This window comes from Vespa mandarinia, chromosome 12, assembly GCF_050613455.1.
Source record: "Vespa mandarinia isolate Hongniang chromosome 12, ASM5061345v1, whole genome shotgun sequence".
NCBI classification, from domain to species: Eukaryota; Metazoa; Arthropoda; class Insecta; order Hymenoptera; family Vespidae; genus Vespa; species Vespa mandarinia.
The window spans coordinates 2,320,001-2,335,000 of NC_140821.1; the positions used below are offsets into that span (position 1 = coordinate 2,320,001).

Below are 15,000 nucleotides of genomic sequence, written 5' to 3' on the forward strand. Positions count from 1 at the left end.
TTCGATATTTCTCGTCATATTTGCCGCGGATTTCTTCTCCCCTTCCTCTATTTTCAAAGTCAACGACTTCGTTACTACGCTCACGATCATCGTACTTCGTTCTTTCGTTCGTACGTTCGTTCGTTCGTTCGTTCATTCATTCGTGCGTAACCCGAACAATCCCGAACTCCTATCCTTCATCTCTTCGCAGCACGTGGTACTGTCGACACTCCGGAGACATACGAAGATGGCCGATCGAATCCCAACCGATCAGGGTAACAGCTATGAAGGAAGAGAACCTTCGAACGACCTGCTTTTACCTCTCTCACTGACGTTTTCTTCTGTCCGCTCTCTTTTCTTTCTTTTCTCTCTTTCTCTCTTTTTATATTCATATCTATCGTCTTCTTCCATTCATTTTTAGAACATATAATAAACGATAGAAAGCTAATCTCTCTATCTCTCTCTCTCTCTTTCTCTCTCGCTCTTTCTCTCTCTCTGTTTCTCTTTCTTTTTCTCGAGTCAAAAGGTCACTCGAGTTATTCCAAAGAAATCGTTTAAAATCCTATGTGAATACGAAGATAAATAAAAGTTAAAAAACATTTAACGATCTTTCTCTCTCTCTTTCTCTCTCTCTCTCTCTCTCTCTCTATCTCAATCTCTATCTCACTCTTTAGAATTTACGTACGTATGTACGTATGGCTGAAAGTATTATACATGCGTTTACATATTTATATATACACACACATACACACACACACACATACACACATATATAAGAAAAAAGGACTGCAAAAGAAAAATATCTTTCATTTGCGTAATCGTGCAAAAAAAAATTATGCACATACAAATCTAAACTCGTAAAGAGGTTATGCATGCTTTTTGTTCTGCGAATAGAGAAACTATATATATACATATATATATATATATATATATATATATATATATATATATTTATTTCAAAGGAAAAAGAAATTAAATGGAATCTTCAATCTTTATTTTTCTTTTTTTTTTCTTCCTTTTTTTTTCCTTTTGCGGTAACAACAAAACAGATCGATCGATATTATGGACATACATCGGTAACAAAGAAAAAATTATCCAGCTTTATTATTACGTAAGCTATCGATCCCATCGGGAAATATCAGGATAGTAGGACGTGTTTGAAGTTATCGTGTCCCTTTACGAATTCTTCTATCCTGAAACGAAGGGACCATTGATCTTTCTTTTATCTTTTATTTTTTCTTTTCTTTTTTCTTTTCTTTTCTTTTCTTTTCTTTTCTTTTCTTTTTTTTCTTTTCCTCTTTTAACAATTATTCCATTTTATTTTCTTCTTCTTCTTCTTCTTTCTTTTCCCTTGTTCAATCGTCACTTCTTTTCTTTCTGTCTTTCTTTTTTTTTTTTTTTGTTTTTTTTGATATCAATAGATTGCAAAGAGACAAAAAAGAAAAATGGAGATATTAAATTGTTTATCGTTATAATTAATTGATAAACAAATATATTTATTTATTTCTAAATGGATAAATATATTAATGAATATAAAATATATTTTAATTGTTTTAATGATCGTATGATTCGTTTATAACATAAAGTGTATATATATATATATGTGTGTGTGTGTGTGTGCGTGTGTACCTTTCATTATGTTTTCTTTCTTTTTCCTATCCTGTTATTATAAAAAAGAAAAAGATCGTCTAACTTTCTTTAACAAAGCATGTGCGAAATTAATTTTACACGTACACGAAAAAGATCACACTTCCTTCTTTACGCAATGTCAGATGTAATAAAGCATTTCGTTAGTCCATATACGACGTTGTTACGACGAAACACTCGCACAAAACTATTCTGTAACTCTTACTTAAATATATTCTCTTAGACGACGAAGAAAAAAGAAAAAAAAAGGAAGAAGAAAGAAAAAAAAAAAAAAAGAAAAAGAGCAAAAAATTGCAATAATACCTAACGACATTTTGTTCATAAATCAAAGCGCAAACCTATGATAATGTTTTCTGAGAGAAAGTTGAAAAAAAAAAGAGAGAGAGAGAGAGAGAGAGAGACAGACAGAAAGACAGAGAAAGAGAAAGAGAAAGAAAAACAAAAATTCCAATTAATAATTAATTATCTTGCATCGTTTATATAAAATGCAAATTATTTTTATTATTATAATAAACAACGCGATTATTATTCAAACGAAAGAACAAAAGAACATTTTTAAATGGCGAACTTTACGAGTTTCTTTCCTTTTTTTTTACTTTTTCTATTCTTTTTTTTCTTCATTCTATTAACGCAAATAATTCCGCGTACTTTTATACTTACACATATCCAAATTCATAATGACATATACATATATATATTCATATATATATATATATATATATGTGTACATATATATATATACATTGCTAATAATTATTGTTCGTCTTACTTTGCTATTAAGGTCTCGATCCAGCAGAGCCACACTTCAGCAATACCTCGCCTATGGTACGACTCGATCCAACCGACGCAATGTTCGTGACAGCAATTCACACCGATTGTAATCCATTTATCAGCGGTGGCCTTGGTATTACTCAACCTGTTGGCCATATAGATTTCTATCCAAATGGTGGTCGCAATCAGCCTGGTTGCAACGAGGGTGTACTCAATTCGATCACCTTGGAACGTGGTAGTTTCTTTCGTGGTTAGTCATATTTCTCAATTGATTAATATCCATATACATGGTGTCACATAATATTCTTTTTAATATTTATCATGATATTCTTACTTTTCTTAAAGGAAAAAAGAAAAAAAAAAAGAGAGAGAGAGTAAAGAAAATTTCAGGTTGTTACAAAAAGAATATATTGAATGTACAATATCTTCTATATATATATATATATATATATATATTTTATTTATATATTTTTAATTTATTTATTTTTCATCTCTCTCGCACGCGCGATCTCTCTTTCTTTTATTTGTACAAGATGTTTAACAAATTTTGAAAAATTTTTTTGCAATGTCCTTTTGCATTCTTCTTTTTGGAGAACAAAAAATAATTAAATTTATTTAATTAAAAATTTTTTCGATTTAATTTCCTTTATCTAATACGTTATTGTTATTTCTCTTCTTTTGTGTTCCTTTTTTTCTTCTTTTCTTTTTTCTTAGAAATTATAATAGATAGTAATTATTAATGTTTTTTTTTCTTTTTTTTTTTTTTTATTTCTTCTAAGGTATCAAGAGGTTCTTAGGATGCAATCATATTCGAAGTTACGAATATTTCATCGAGAGTATCAACACCAATTGTCCATTCATAGCGGTCCCCTGTACGTCTTGGGATAAATTTCAAGAGGGTAGTTGCTTCGATTGCGTCGATCAATATTGTCCTAGATTTGGTCTGGACTCACAACCTGGGAATTATCATGCTTCTGTTTTCTTAATGACAGGCTCGGACAAACCATTTTGTAGTTAGTAATTTCTATTAAACGTATAACTTACTAATTATTTTGAAATCTTCGATTGAACAGAAAAAAAAAGAAAAAAAGAAAGGCCAATAATTTTTCTCTAAAATGTCGCTTATCTGAGATTAAAATATTTAACAGAATATTTTAAAATCCTCCATATAATAAATTCTCTCTTTTTCTCTTTTTCTCTTTCTATGATATAGGGTGTGGCAAAAGTTCTTAAGTGATTTTGTCCCTTTTTTTTCTTATATTTCTTTTTTTTTTTTTATATCGATTATAGCCTTTCGAAATTTTTCAGGCTAATTTTTCGATTTCAACTTGATTTACGATCTTACGAAATAATGTAAAAAAGTTTAAAATGTAAAAAAAAAAAAGAAAAAAAAAAAATAATAATACCCGATAATCATTCTTAGGAAATGTTTCTTAATTGCACGAAATGTGCCTGTTAATTAATTAATGAACTATCACGGATCTGTCCTTGTGAGTAATGGATATTTTCTCAATATTTTTCAGAGGCGCATTATCGCGTAACAATAAATATTTCGAAAACGAACGAGAGTTTAAGTTATGGCGGGGAAGTGGGCATGTTTTTCATTAGAGTTATCAGTGCTAATGGAAAACAAACAGAGAAGATGAAACTCAGTCCTAATTCGAAATATTATGAGCCTGGTAGTGTACACAAAATTGTATTACCTGGCGATGTAATAGGTAAACCAGAATCTGTTGAAATCACTTGGGAATATCAGACTTCTATGTTCAATCCTTTAACATGGAGATTTCTTCATACACCACGTGCTTATATCGATTCATTGACGGTCGATAATCTTGAATTTAATCATGGGTATGTACTACTTGATAATTTTTCTTTTTTTCTTTTTTTTTTTTTTTTTGTAATAATCAATTCTAACGATCCTATAGATCCTATAGATATTTTACTTTGTTCATACAATTTTTTAAATCTATCCAAACGAAATATCATCATTTCTATTATTACTAAACAATAATATTTCATATTGATTTATATTAAAGTTTATTTTCAATTCTAATTTTTTTCCTTTTCAATAATAATTTTTAATAAGGATATATTATTAAATTAAACGTTGAAGAAAAAAGTAAAAGAGAAAAAGAAAAACAAACTATCATAATATATTCTATTTACTCAATTATTTTATATAAGATTATATATATATATATATATATATATATATATATATATAAATACATACAAAAATAGTTATTAATTTCTAATTAAGTACTATATATATATCATCGTAATAATTATCTTTTTTTCATTAGAATCACGGTCTGTCCAGATGAGACAAATACACTGATAGCGAACAAGCCAAAGATATTAACAGTAGAAAATTGTGGCAATACCAATACCAACGTTGTATCAACCTGAACATCTTCAAGATTATTATCATATTGAATTGTTGCAACGATCATGACAATAAATAATTCTGCCGTCATTATCAACGACAACGATAACGAATAACGAAGAAAAAAATTGGAAGAAAGGAAAAAAAAAATAATAATAATAAGAAGAAAGATGACAATAGATTGTACGATTAATCTAAACTCATGCTTCAATCGACTAGGATATATTTTCGCCAAGTTTAATTTATTGCTCGATGATTCATACAAATCGTCAAGGTACTCTCATCAAGTTTCCTTATGTTATCATTACATCCTTCCTTTTCTTCTTCTTCTTCTTCCTTTTTCCTTTTTCCTTCTTCTTCTTCTTCCTTTTTCCTTTTTCCTTCTTCTTCTTCTTCCTTTTTCCTTTTTCCTTCTTCTTCTTCTTCCTCATCTTTTTTTCTCTTTATATATACATATGTATATACGTACATACATATTAATACACACACACATACACACACACGCGCACACACATATATAAATCTTTTATTGAACGCATGTAATAGAGTTAGTTTCGCTGAATGTTCAGTGGTACCAACTTTAATACACGAATGAATCTAATCCTTTCACTGTCATTATGCATACATGCATCTTTCACCTTGGCACTTACTTTCATGCGTGACCGGTAAATCGAAGACTATTAATCCAATCATTTGTGATTATAACTCTCTTTATTCTTTTTATTTTCTATCTCTCTCTCTCTCTCTCTCTTTCTCTATCTATCTATTCATCTAAGTTATCTAAAAAAATTAAAGGAAGAGAAATTTATTAATTTTCAATTCAGGAAAAACTTTTCGCCAGGTAATAGATAAATTTTATTTTAAATAATAATAATAATAATAATAATAATAATAATAATAATAAAAGATTCTCTCATGAAATTCATTTCTCTTTAACGATAATAATCGTACTCGATAAATATTGTAAATATTTTTCTTTCGATGAATGAAAGAAAAAAAAAAAAAAAAATAAGAAATCATTGAGATCTTCAAAGGATATTCGATTTATTTCATACAAATGAGATTAATCGAAATAAATATTTTACTTTATAATTTTATTAATCATAAAATATTATCATTTTAAATATTAAAAATGTTATAAGATCAATGGAATGTTTCTGTTATGAATTATTATTGTTCTAAATGATCCTAATCGAAAGACAAATATCATTCTGTTTTACTTTCTAATTCTATTACATTATATAATGACGATAACGAGATATGTAACGATTGGTAACATTTTCTATAATATTTTTTTCCTTAAATTAAAAATTTCTAATATCATTTCTTTTTTTTTTTTTTTTTTTTGTTGATTTGTTCGTTCATACGCGTAATCGTTATATTATCATTTACGATAATGAAAAATAAAAAGAAAAATGTCTATGTCAAGCGAATTTTATTCTCTTTATTTTATCTCTTTGTCAAACTCATTACTGATATCATGCAAATATTACGTAGTTTAATTTCTTGATACATAGGTACGAATTTATCGTTAGTGATCGATGAACTTTATTAGAAAAAGAAAAAAAAAAAGAAAAGAAAAGAAAGAAATAAATAAAGAAGAGAAAGAAAGAATTGTTTTAAGCTGGTATATAAATCAATTGAATATCCCTTCTATTTAATTAAATTAAGAAATAGTAAATGAATAGACAATTATTGGAGTTGAATGAATAGAAAAATATTTTAACGCATGATCAAGTATTTCTTATTAGAACATTTACATAGATACGTATATACATATCAAGATAAATAGTTTACAACAGATCTACATGTCGTGTATCGATTTAATAGACAAATAGTAAACAAAATAGATATATAATATTAATAAATCAATACAAACGTAATATCAAGCTTTTCATATTATTAATGAATCAAGTTAATAAATACGAACGATTTACGAGTCAATATTGTATCGTGATAATTAACGAATATGATAAGTAAATGAATTTAAATTATTTCGAGGGAACATTTTTCTTTTTCTTTTTCTTTTTTTTTTTTTTTTGTTTTTTTCGTTTAAATTACAAAAAGAAAATTAATCAATGAAATTAACGTAGATTTGCGTCATTGCTTTAAATAAATTGATAATGTACGAATAAATAAATGATATATTTATTTAAACAATTTTCTATGAAAGAATTTCAATGATTTTGTTTCACGTTAAAACAAATTGTTTACAATAATCGATAATGATATTATAGAATTCCACGTTAAATTTGAACTGATGAATTACTATATGATGAGATTAGATGTACTATCTATTTCTAACTGTCTACTTACTTACCTACCTACCTACCTACCTACCTACCTACCTACCTATCTATCTACCACACTGTGTATTAACAACAGTGGTGGGCAAAATATTCCGGTGCAAGTGGAATCCGCTGTACATTCGACGAGCAGTCGAGTATCGGCCTCTCACCGTGCAAAACGTTTCGTCTCTCTTTTACGTTCTCAATCCCGGCCACGTTTTCTTTCGCCTCGGATCGGTGCCTCTCGAATGAAAAACGAAATTTAATCGTACAATTTGAGAGCGACCGAATTAATAAAAGAGGAAGAGAGAGAGAGAGAGAGAGAGAGAGAGAGAGAGAGAGAGAGAAAGAGAAAGAGAGAGAAAATAAATAAATAACTAAATAAATAAATAAATCAATAAATAAATAAATAAATAAATAAAGAGATAACGAACGAAAGAAGGAAGAAAATTCAATTCTTTTCGGATCGTTATTTCGATAAAATTATTAATGACGTGAATTAAATCCTTTAAAAAAGTAATTAACGATTGTAAAGAAGTGATCGAAGAAGTTTATTGAATTAAAGAAAAAAAAAAAAAAAAAAAGAAAGAAAAGAAAAAAAAGAAAAGAAAAATATGTATATGTATATGTATATGTTACGAAGAAAATTTACGATGGATCGATAAGGAAGAAAAAGAAAAAGAAAAAAAAAGAAAGAAAGAGAGAGAGAGAGAGAGAGAGAGAGAAAATAAAATATAACAAAAAGAAAAAGCAGGACAGCAGTGATATGAAGGAACGTTTTCGAAAATGTGAGTCCAACTATTGTTCGAATTAACACATTTTCATTTTCACATTCATATTTATATATTCATATTCATATTGCTTCTTTTTTTTTTTTTTTTTTTTTTTTTTTTTCATATTTCTTTATATTTCCGTTAATCGTCGTTCCATTAATATTAACGTAGATCGACGCGTTAAAGTGATGTTGATAATCAATGAGGTAATCGATCCTTGGAAACCTATATGTCATAAATGTAACAGTATCGATGACGTTTATTACCATACAATATAACATCGTATCCTCGTGTTTTCTTTTTCTCTTTGTCATTTATTTCCTTTTTTCTTCTTTCTGTCTTTTTTTTTTTTTTATTTCTTTCTTTCTTCCTTTTTTTTCTTTCTTTTTTTTCTTTTTTTTGTATTTCTTTGTTTTATTTTCTTGTTCTCTTTCCCCTTACTTTTTTTTTTTTGATCACCCACGTCACGTTTACACACGCAACATTGATTTCCAATTGAATCTCGTATGGGATTGCGTTCACGTCGTAACGCTTAATTCGTCTTTTTTAACGAATGAAATGTAACGCTAAAGAGATGAGAAAAAAGAAAATAAATAAATAAATAAATAAAGAAAGAAAAAAAGAAAGAAAGAAAAAGAAGGAAAAAGAGAAAAGAAGAAATTGGAACAAAAAAGAAAACACTTAAAAATACGATATTACGTGTCGATTTAATTCAATTAATTTAATTGCATAAAAATATATTACGTCTCTCGAAAATGATACCGATAAAGCTTTTGGGAACGTCTACATTATATATATATATACATATATATATATATATATATATATATGTATATATATGTATGTATGCGTATAGAGAGATACGTAATATACATGTGTGTGTATGTGTATCTGTGAGTGTGCATACATATGTGTATGTAACGTTATAGGCTAGTACGCAAACTTTCTCCATGGACAAGCAACTTGAATCTACGTAGGCGTATATAAACGCTTTTACATTTATCGAATGACTTTTAAAAGTGCTTACAGTTTTTTTTTATCAATATCTAAATGAATTTAATAAAATAATATATATATATATGTATATATGAGTGCTTACATACGTATATACGTGAAACATTATATACTACATTACCAAGTTGATTTATTTAATTTAATATATATATATATATAATTTTTTTACTTTTTTTTTTTTTATTTTTTTTTCAATTTTGTAAGAAAAGAGAGAGAGATAGAGAGAGAAATCAGAAAGATCGATGTTTTCTTTTCAATAGAAAAAATGGCGGTATCGTTTGATATATATGTATGGATCTCTCAAGGAGACACACACACATATATATATATATATATATATATATATATATTGAATTGGTATGTACAAAATCAAACGATTCGAATCGAAGGTATTATCGAGGAGAAATATCTACAATATTTCCGAGTACTCACGAACTAGGAAGCGCTTTTATATCGGCGAGCAGCACGCGAGACGACTAGCAAACTGACTCGTTAACTGCAAATCGTTTCCTTCCTTTCTTCTCTTTCATCGTTTGTTCATGAAGTTAAATAAAAATAAATAAAAAAGAAGGGAATAAAAGAAGAGATAGAGAAAAAACAGAAAGAGAAGAAAAATAAAGAATAACACAACATAACGTCGCGAAAATAAAAATTTATTTGTTTATTTCGTTCTTTTTTCTTCGTTTCTTTTTTTTTTTGTTTTTCGTTCGTTTGCTCTTTTTTTTCCTTCTACTCTTCTTTTTTCTATTTTTTTTTATTTTTTTGTTTCGTTTCTTTTTTTCGTTTTGTTTTCTATTTTTAATATTTTTCTTTGCAAGAACATTCAAACACATCGAAATATTAATATTCTTAAAGATTGATAAATATAATATTGTTTATCGTTTAATTATATGCGACATATTTTGTATATTTACAAAAAAAAAAAAGAAAAAGAAATGAATACTTAAATATCTATGAATAATTAATGATAATTGTCATTAATATATATAATTGTCATTAATTATATATAATATATATATAAATGTCATTAATTATATATATAATACATATATATATATATTTTTTTTTTTTTTCGGCTCAACGCATTGACGTAAGAATTGCAGATATTTAAAGAAATTTATCTAAAGGAACGTTCTCGTTGTTCTTTTTTTTTCTATAGGATAAAGTAAATGAAATACGTTTTTTCAATAAATTTATTAATTATATATATATATATATATATATATATATATATATATATATGCACATATTTGTAAGGATTATTCGTATCTTATATAACTTTTGAATATTTATTAATTATTTATTTTCTTGAGATAATAACGGAATTGATTTTTTTTTTTTTTTCTTGAATAAGTAAACAAGTAATTATGCAAATATATACATAAAGATTAATAATAATTTATGCAACCGTCGTATATTTTCTTTCTTAACTTTTGTTTCCTTTAGGATCCCTCCGACGTAACTTCTTTCTCTTCTCCTTTCTTTTCTATTGTCTTTTTCTTTCTTGTTTTTTTTCTCCATTTTTTTTTCTTTTTTTTTCTTTTCTCTTCTTCCTTTTTTTTTCTTGTAAAATTACAAGAAAAAACAATTAATCAAGAAAGAACAAATTAATAATGCTAATCGATGAAACGAATGAATAATAAATATGTCTTAGAGATTAATTGTAACTTATGCAACTATCGATTGAGAATCGATCGTGTGTACTTCCGTAAGAAAACGTAGTAGTTTCCCTCTTTAATCGTACGTGAATCATGTATGTACATATATATACGTATTATACTTACATGGATGAATGCACAAACATACACACACACACACACCTATCCACCCACACACATACACACACACACAAACGTAAATACAAATTACAACGTATACCCTGAAAAGTTCGTAATGATAGTCCCGAAGAGAACGTGCACGCGATATATACCTTTCACAACGTTATGGTACAACCAATATTATTTCTTTAGAGTCATCAGTTTGAATCTTCAATGATCATCCTTTTGATGATCTTTACGAAAGAAAAGAAATCCATTGAACGTCATGAAGATGATAAAGTTAGAGTTTCCTCGGCTTCGAGAAACGTCGAAGAATCGTGAAATATCGTGAAAGCGTGACGAAAGGGTCAAGGTCATATTGAATCGGAAGGTCGTGTGTGTGTGTGTGTGGGGGGGGAGGGAGGTGGTACCCACACATATACTAACACTTACTTAATAAAAAAAAGAAGAAAAATATTATAATCGAAGAGAGTGATCTGAAATAATTGGAAAAATTCACGCTAACCCACGTGTACGCGTGTGAAACATTTGAAAAAAAAAAAACAAAAAAGAAAAAAAAACAAAAAAAAAAGAAAAAAAGATTTACAATTGAAAGTGAAAGAATTTTCATTTTTTAACAATCGAACGTTTTAATTCAATAAATCAATTATTGACAAATTAATAAATATAATGAATTTGCATAAAAGATTTTATTCCTTTATTCTTATCTATTAAAATTGAATTATTCCGATCAATTTTACTTGAGTAACGAAGTATATTAATATTAATAATAATAATAATAATAATAATAATAATAATAATAATAATAATAATAATAATAATAATAATGACAATGATAATAACAATAATAATAGTTTCTGATAAAATATTGCGTATAGTAGATTGTAATTAAAAAAAAAAAAAAACAGAAAGCAAAGAAAAAAAAAAAAAAGAAAAAAGATCATCTTTTATTTTTTTTTCTTTCTTTTTACAACGTTCTAATATAATCGTACTATATAATACGTCAGTTTCGATTTACAATTGATTCCCATAAGGGGATGGATTAAAAGATACGGAAGATCGTAATTAATTCTAATCCTTATAAGCACTAATTATAATGAATTTTCCTTTATTATACTTTTTCATTACTTCGTATTTATATATTACTTAGATATTATAATATCTATTGTATCAATTGAATATTATTATAGATTTTATCGTGATTTAAAAGATACGTAAGATCAAGGTTTAATATAAAGATGGATAAATAGATATATATAGATAGTTAGATTAGTGAGAGGGATATATATATATATAAAGGAAAAAGAAAAAGAAAGAAAGAAAATAAAAATCTAAAAGAGAGAGAAAGAGAGACGAAGCGAAACGGAACATTTTGATAGACGTTGCACTCGCTCACAGACCATTACGTAGAAACTCCCAAGTGTAACCACTTTCGCAGCCACAAGTCGCATCTGCATCTATGGATCGCCATGCACAGGCACGCTACTTCCGCCTTGGTTACCTCGTTAAATTGAAAACGTGCTTGTTAACCGTGATTAGATGGAAAATTAAGCGATTGAATCGTTCCCTTAATTAACATGACTTTAGAAAAGATAGAAGACGAAAAAAAGGAGAATGTAAAAAGGAAAAGAACAAAAAAAAGAAAAAGAAGAAGAAGAAAACCCAAGTGGAGAAGATGAGATCTTCTTGGAAGTGTAACTCTTTAAATTTTAAAAGAAAAAAAAAAAAAGAAGAAAGAAAGAAAAAAGAAAGAAAGAAACAAGAAAAGCACGAAAGATAATCTTCGGATAACATTCATCGTCGTCTAATAGCAATCATTTTCTTCACGTTTATATCTAAATCGCGTTGATCGAGCAAATGATCTTAATTTTTTTTTAAATACAATTACTCTCTCTCTCTCTCTCTCTCTCTCTCTCTCTCTCTCTCTCTCTCTCTCTCTCTCTCTCTCACTTTCTCTCTCTCCCTTTCTCATTCTCACGCTTGATTTTTAATACAATAGAAATATATCGAATATTTTAATAGAAATTGAATATAATATGAAAAAAAAGAAACGATATAAAATGTATATATCTACATAAAGGAAACATCTTGTTCCCAATTAAAAACTTATTCCTCCTAATATCAATTTTAAATCGTATATATTTATTGGAATATATCAATTTGATTTCCAGGATACTTCGTATATCCTGAATATAATTATTTTCTAATACTCGTTTAAATTCTAATACTCGATCGTTTCTACGTTATAATTTACTAAATTAAAAAAAAAAAAAAAATGAAAAAAAAAATAAAAAACGTTAGGATATTCCATCGTAGAAATTTTCTGTTATATCGAAATATACATATATACACATACATATATATATATATATATATATATATATATATATATATGTATATATGTACATACATACGTGGTGAACGAAAACGACGGGAACGACGACGAGAAAGCGTCAACATTCTTTCGAACTGATTATTCGATGACAAATCCATGGTGAACGTTGCCTTCTTCACTTACTACAAAACACAACTCTCGGATTTTTATAAGTTATTTAATTGGATTTTGAAAAGCTGCCTTCTCTCTCTCTCTCTCTCTCTCTCTCTCTCTCTCTCTCTATCTATATATATAATAATATATATATATATTTGTTACAATGACAAATTTGTAAGACAAACTTGTAAATGGTATTGTGTTATATATTATTGTTATCTTTTTTTTATTTTTGTTTTTTTTTTAACGTTAACACATAATATAATAATATATGAAATTATTATTTTTCTAAAATTTCAATCGAAAGACAAATTTTCATCGATATGATAGAATTTAATTATCGAGTTCAAATTTTTATTGATATTATATATTGTTTATTTATATTATATATTATTACATATTACTATAACTTTAATATTTGCATAATTCATATACATTCCAATGATTTATATATATATATATATATATATATATATATATATATATATATTCTAAATAGATATTCTATTTTATATGAATAATCTATTTAATCTTATAATATGTTTATAAACATTTTTTTAATGTATTAATTAGAAATGTTCGATCAATCATTTATGTCATATAATCATTATAAATATAGATTATAATCCATTGGATTTTTTTTCTTTTTTTTCTTTTTTTTTTTTTTAGTTAAATACATTAATATAAACATATTTAAATGTGTCAATTGCAAAAAAGAATTTCTTCGAAGTAATGTATTTCTTTGGTCATAGAAAACATTAAAGAAATTCCATGGAGTATAAATTTACGATCTTATGCAATCTTTCTCATAAAATACTTCAATATATATATATATATCTTTCTCTCTCTTCTCCCCCCCCCCCACCACTCTATGTCTGTCTTTACTGAGCATTGACATAGAATACATAAAATGCAACATATCTTTTAAGAATCACATATGCAAGTAGACAATGTTGTACGTGCACAATAAATTAAATTTACAATTTACATATATATATTTATATTTATATATATTTATAAACATTTTTATTATATTAAAGTTGCATAGATTTACCGTACACCATTTGAGTTCTGTTATGTCTGATATATAGGTCAGTGTAAAGGCCGAGCACGTTGGGGAAATTCATTGTTGAGGCACGAACATTCTCTTACTCTCTCCCTCCCTCCCTCCCTCTCTCTCTCTCTCTCTCTCTCTCTCTCTTTCTCTCTCTCTCTCTCTCTCTCTCTCGCCACTTCTGTTTTTTATTTATTTTACTCATTTACCTTTCGTAAGACTTGAATGATTTTCATATCGATGAAGAAAATAAATATACTTAATTTCAAGTACATTATACTATACCTGCATACATATGCACATACATGCATAATAAACGAAGCATTAAATATTTTGCAAGATTATTTTCAAAGTCAAAGCCGTTATAGTCACGAGACAACCACCAATTTAGACGAAAGAATTCGCCTTATCCTAATATGGTAGATAATGACTCGTGCAATTTTATTTAATAACATCTTGTGACTTACTATAATGTACATTGGTATGTAAGCATATTTGCGCTTGCATTGAGAAAACGAGTTAAACTCGGTCGGCCATTAAAATTCCGATTTTTCTTTTTTCTATTTTTTTTTTATTTTTTTTTTTTTCCTGCAAATCTTTTTTTTACGTTCAGAGTTTAACAGTCAATTATTTCCCCGAGACTTTTAACTTATCATTTTATTTGACGTTTCGACGTTACGAATGCTTTTCTTTTTCTTTTTGTCCCTTTTTGTTTTGCTCTTTTTTTTTTCGTCCTTTCCAAATTTTTTTTTTCTCTTTATTCTCTTCGTTATTTCAATGCATCTAATTTGAATAAATCGATCTTTTTTAATTCGT

The 15,000-nt window shown here is 27.1% G+C and overlaps 2 protein-coding genes across 3 annotated transcripts in view; both read left to right on the forward strand.

Moving 5' to 3' along the window:
• LOC118449211 (pancreatic lipase-related protein 2) overlaps positions 1-5,655 on the forward strand; it is a 9,003-nt gene extending 3,348 nt beyond the window's left edge. For both annotated transcript variants that reach the window (XM_085660563.1, XM_035883519.2), the window contains 4 exons: positions 2,408-2,647; positions 3,177-3,410; positions 3,921-4,248; positions 4,704-5,655. In XM_085660563.1, coding sequence (XP_085516689.1) covers positions 2,408-2,647; positions 3,177-3,410; positions 3,921-4,248; positions 4,704-4,809 — 908 coding nt within the window. In that variant the 3' untranslated portion in view covers positions 4,810-5,655. The remainder of the gene's footprint in view (positions 1-2,407; positions 2,648-3,176; positions 3,411-3,920; positions 4,249-4,703) is intronic.
• A 1,174-nt stretch (positions 5,656-6,829) lies between these two features.
• Positions 6,830-15,000, forward strand: part of LOC118449210 (pancreatic triacylglycerol lipase) — a 20,682-nt gene continuing 12,511 nt past the window's right edge. The window contains exon 1 of the mRNA XM_035883516.2: positions 6,830-7,862. Within this exon, the coding sequence (XP_035739409.1) occupies positions 7,861-7,862 (2 nt within the window). The 5' untranslated portion in view covers positions 6,830-7,860. The remainder of the gene's footprint in view (positions 7,863-15,000) is intronic.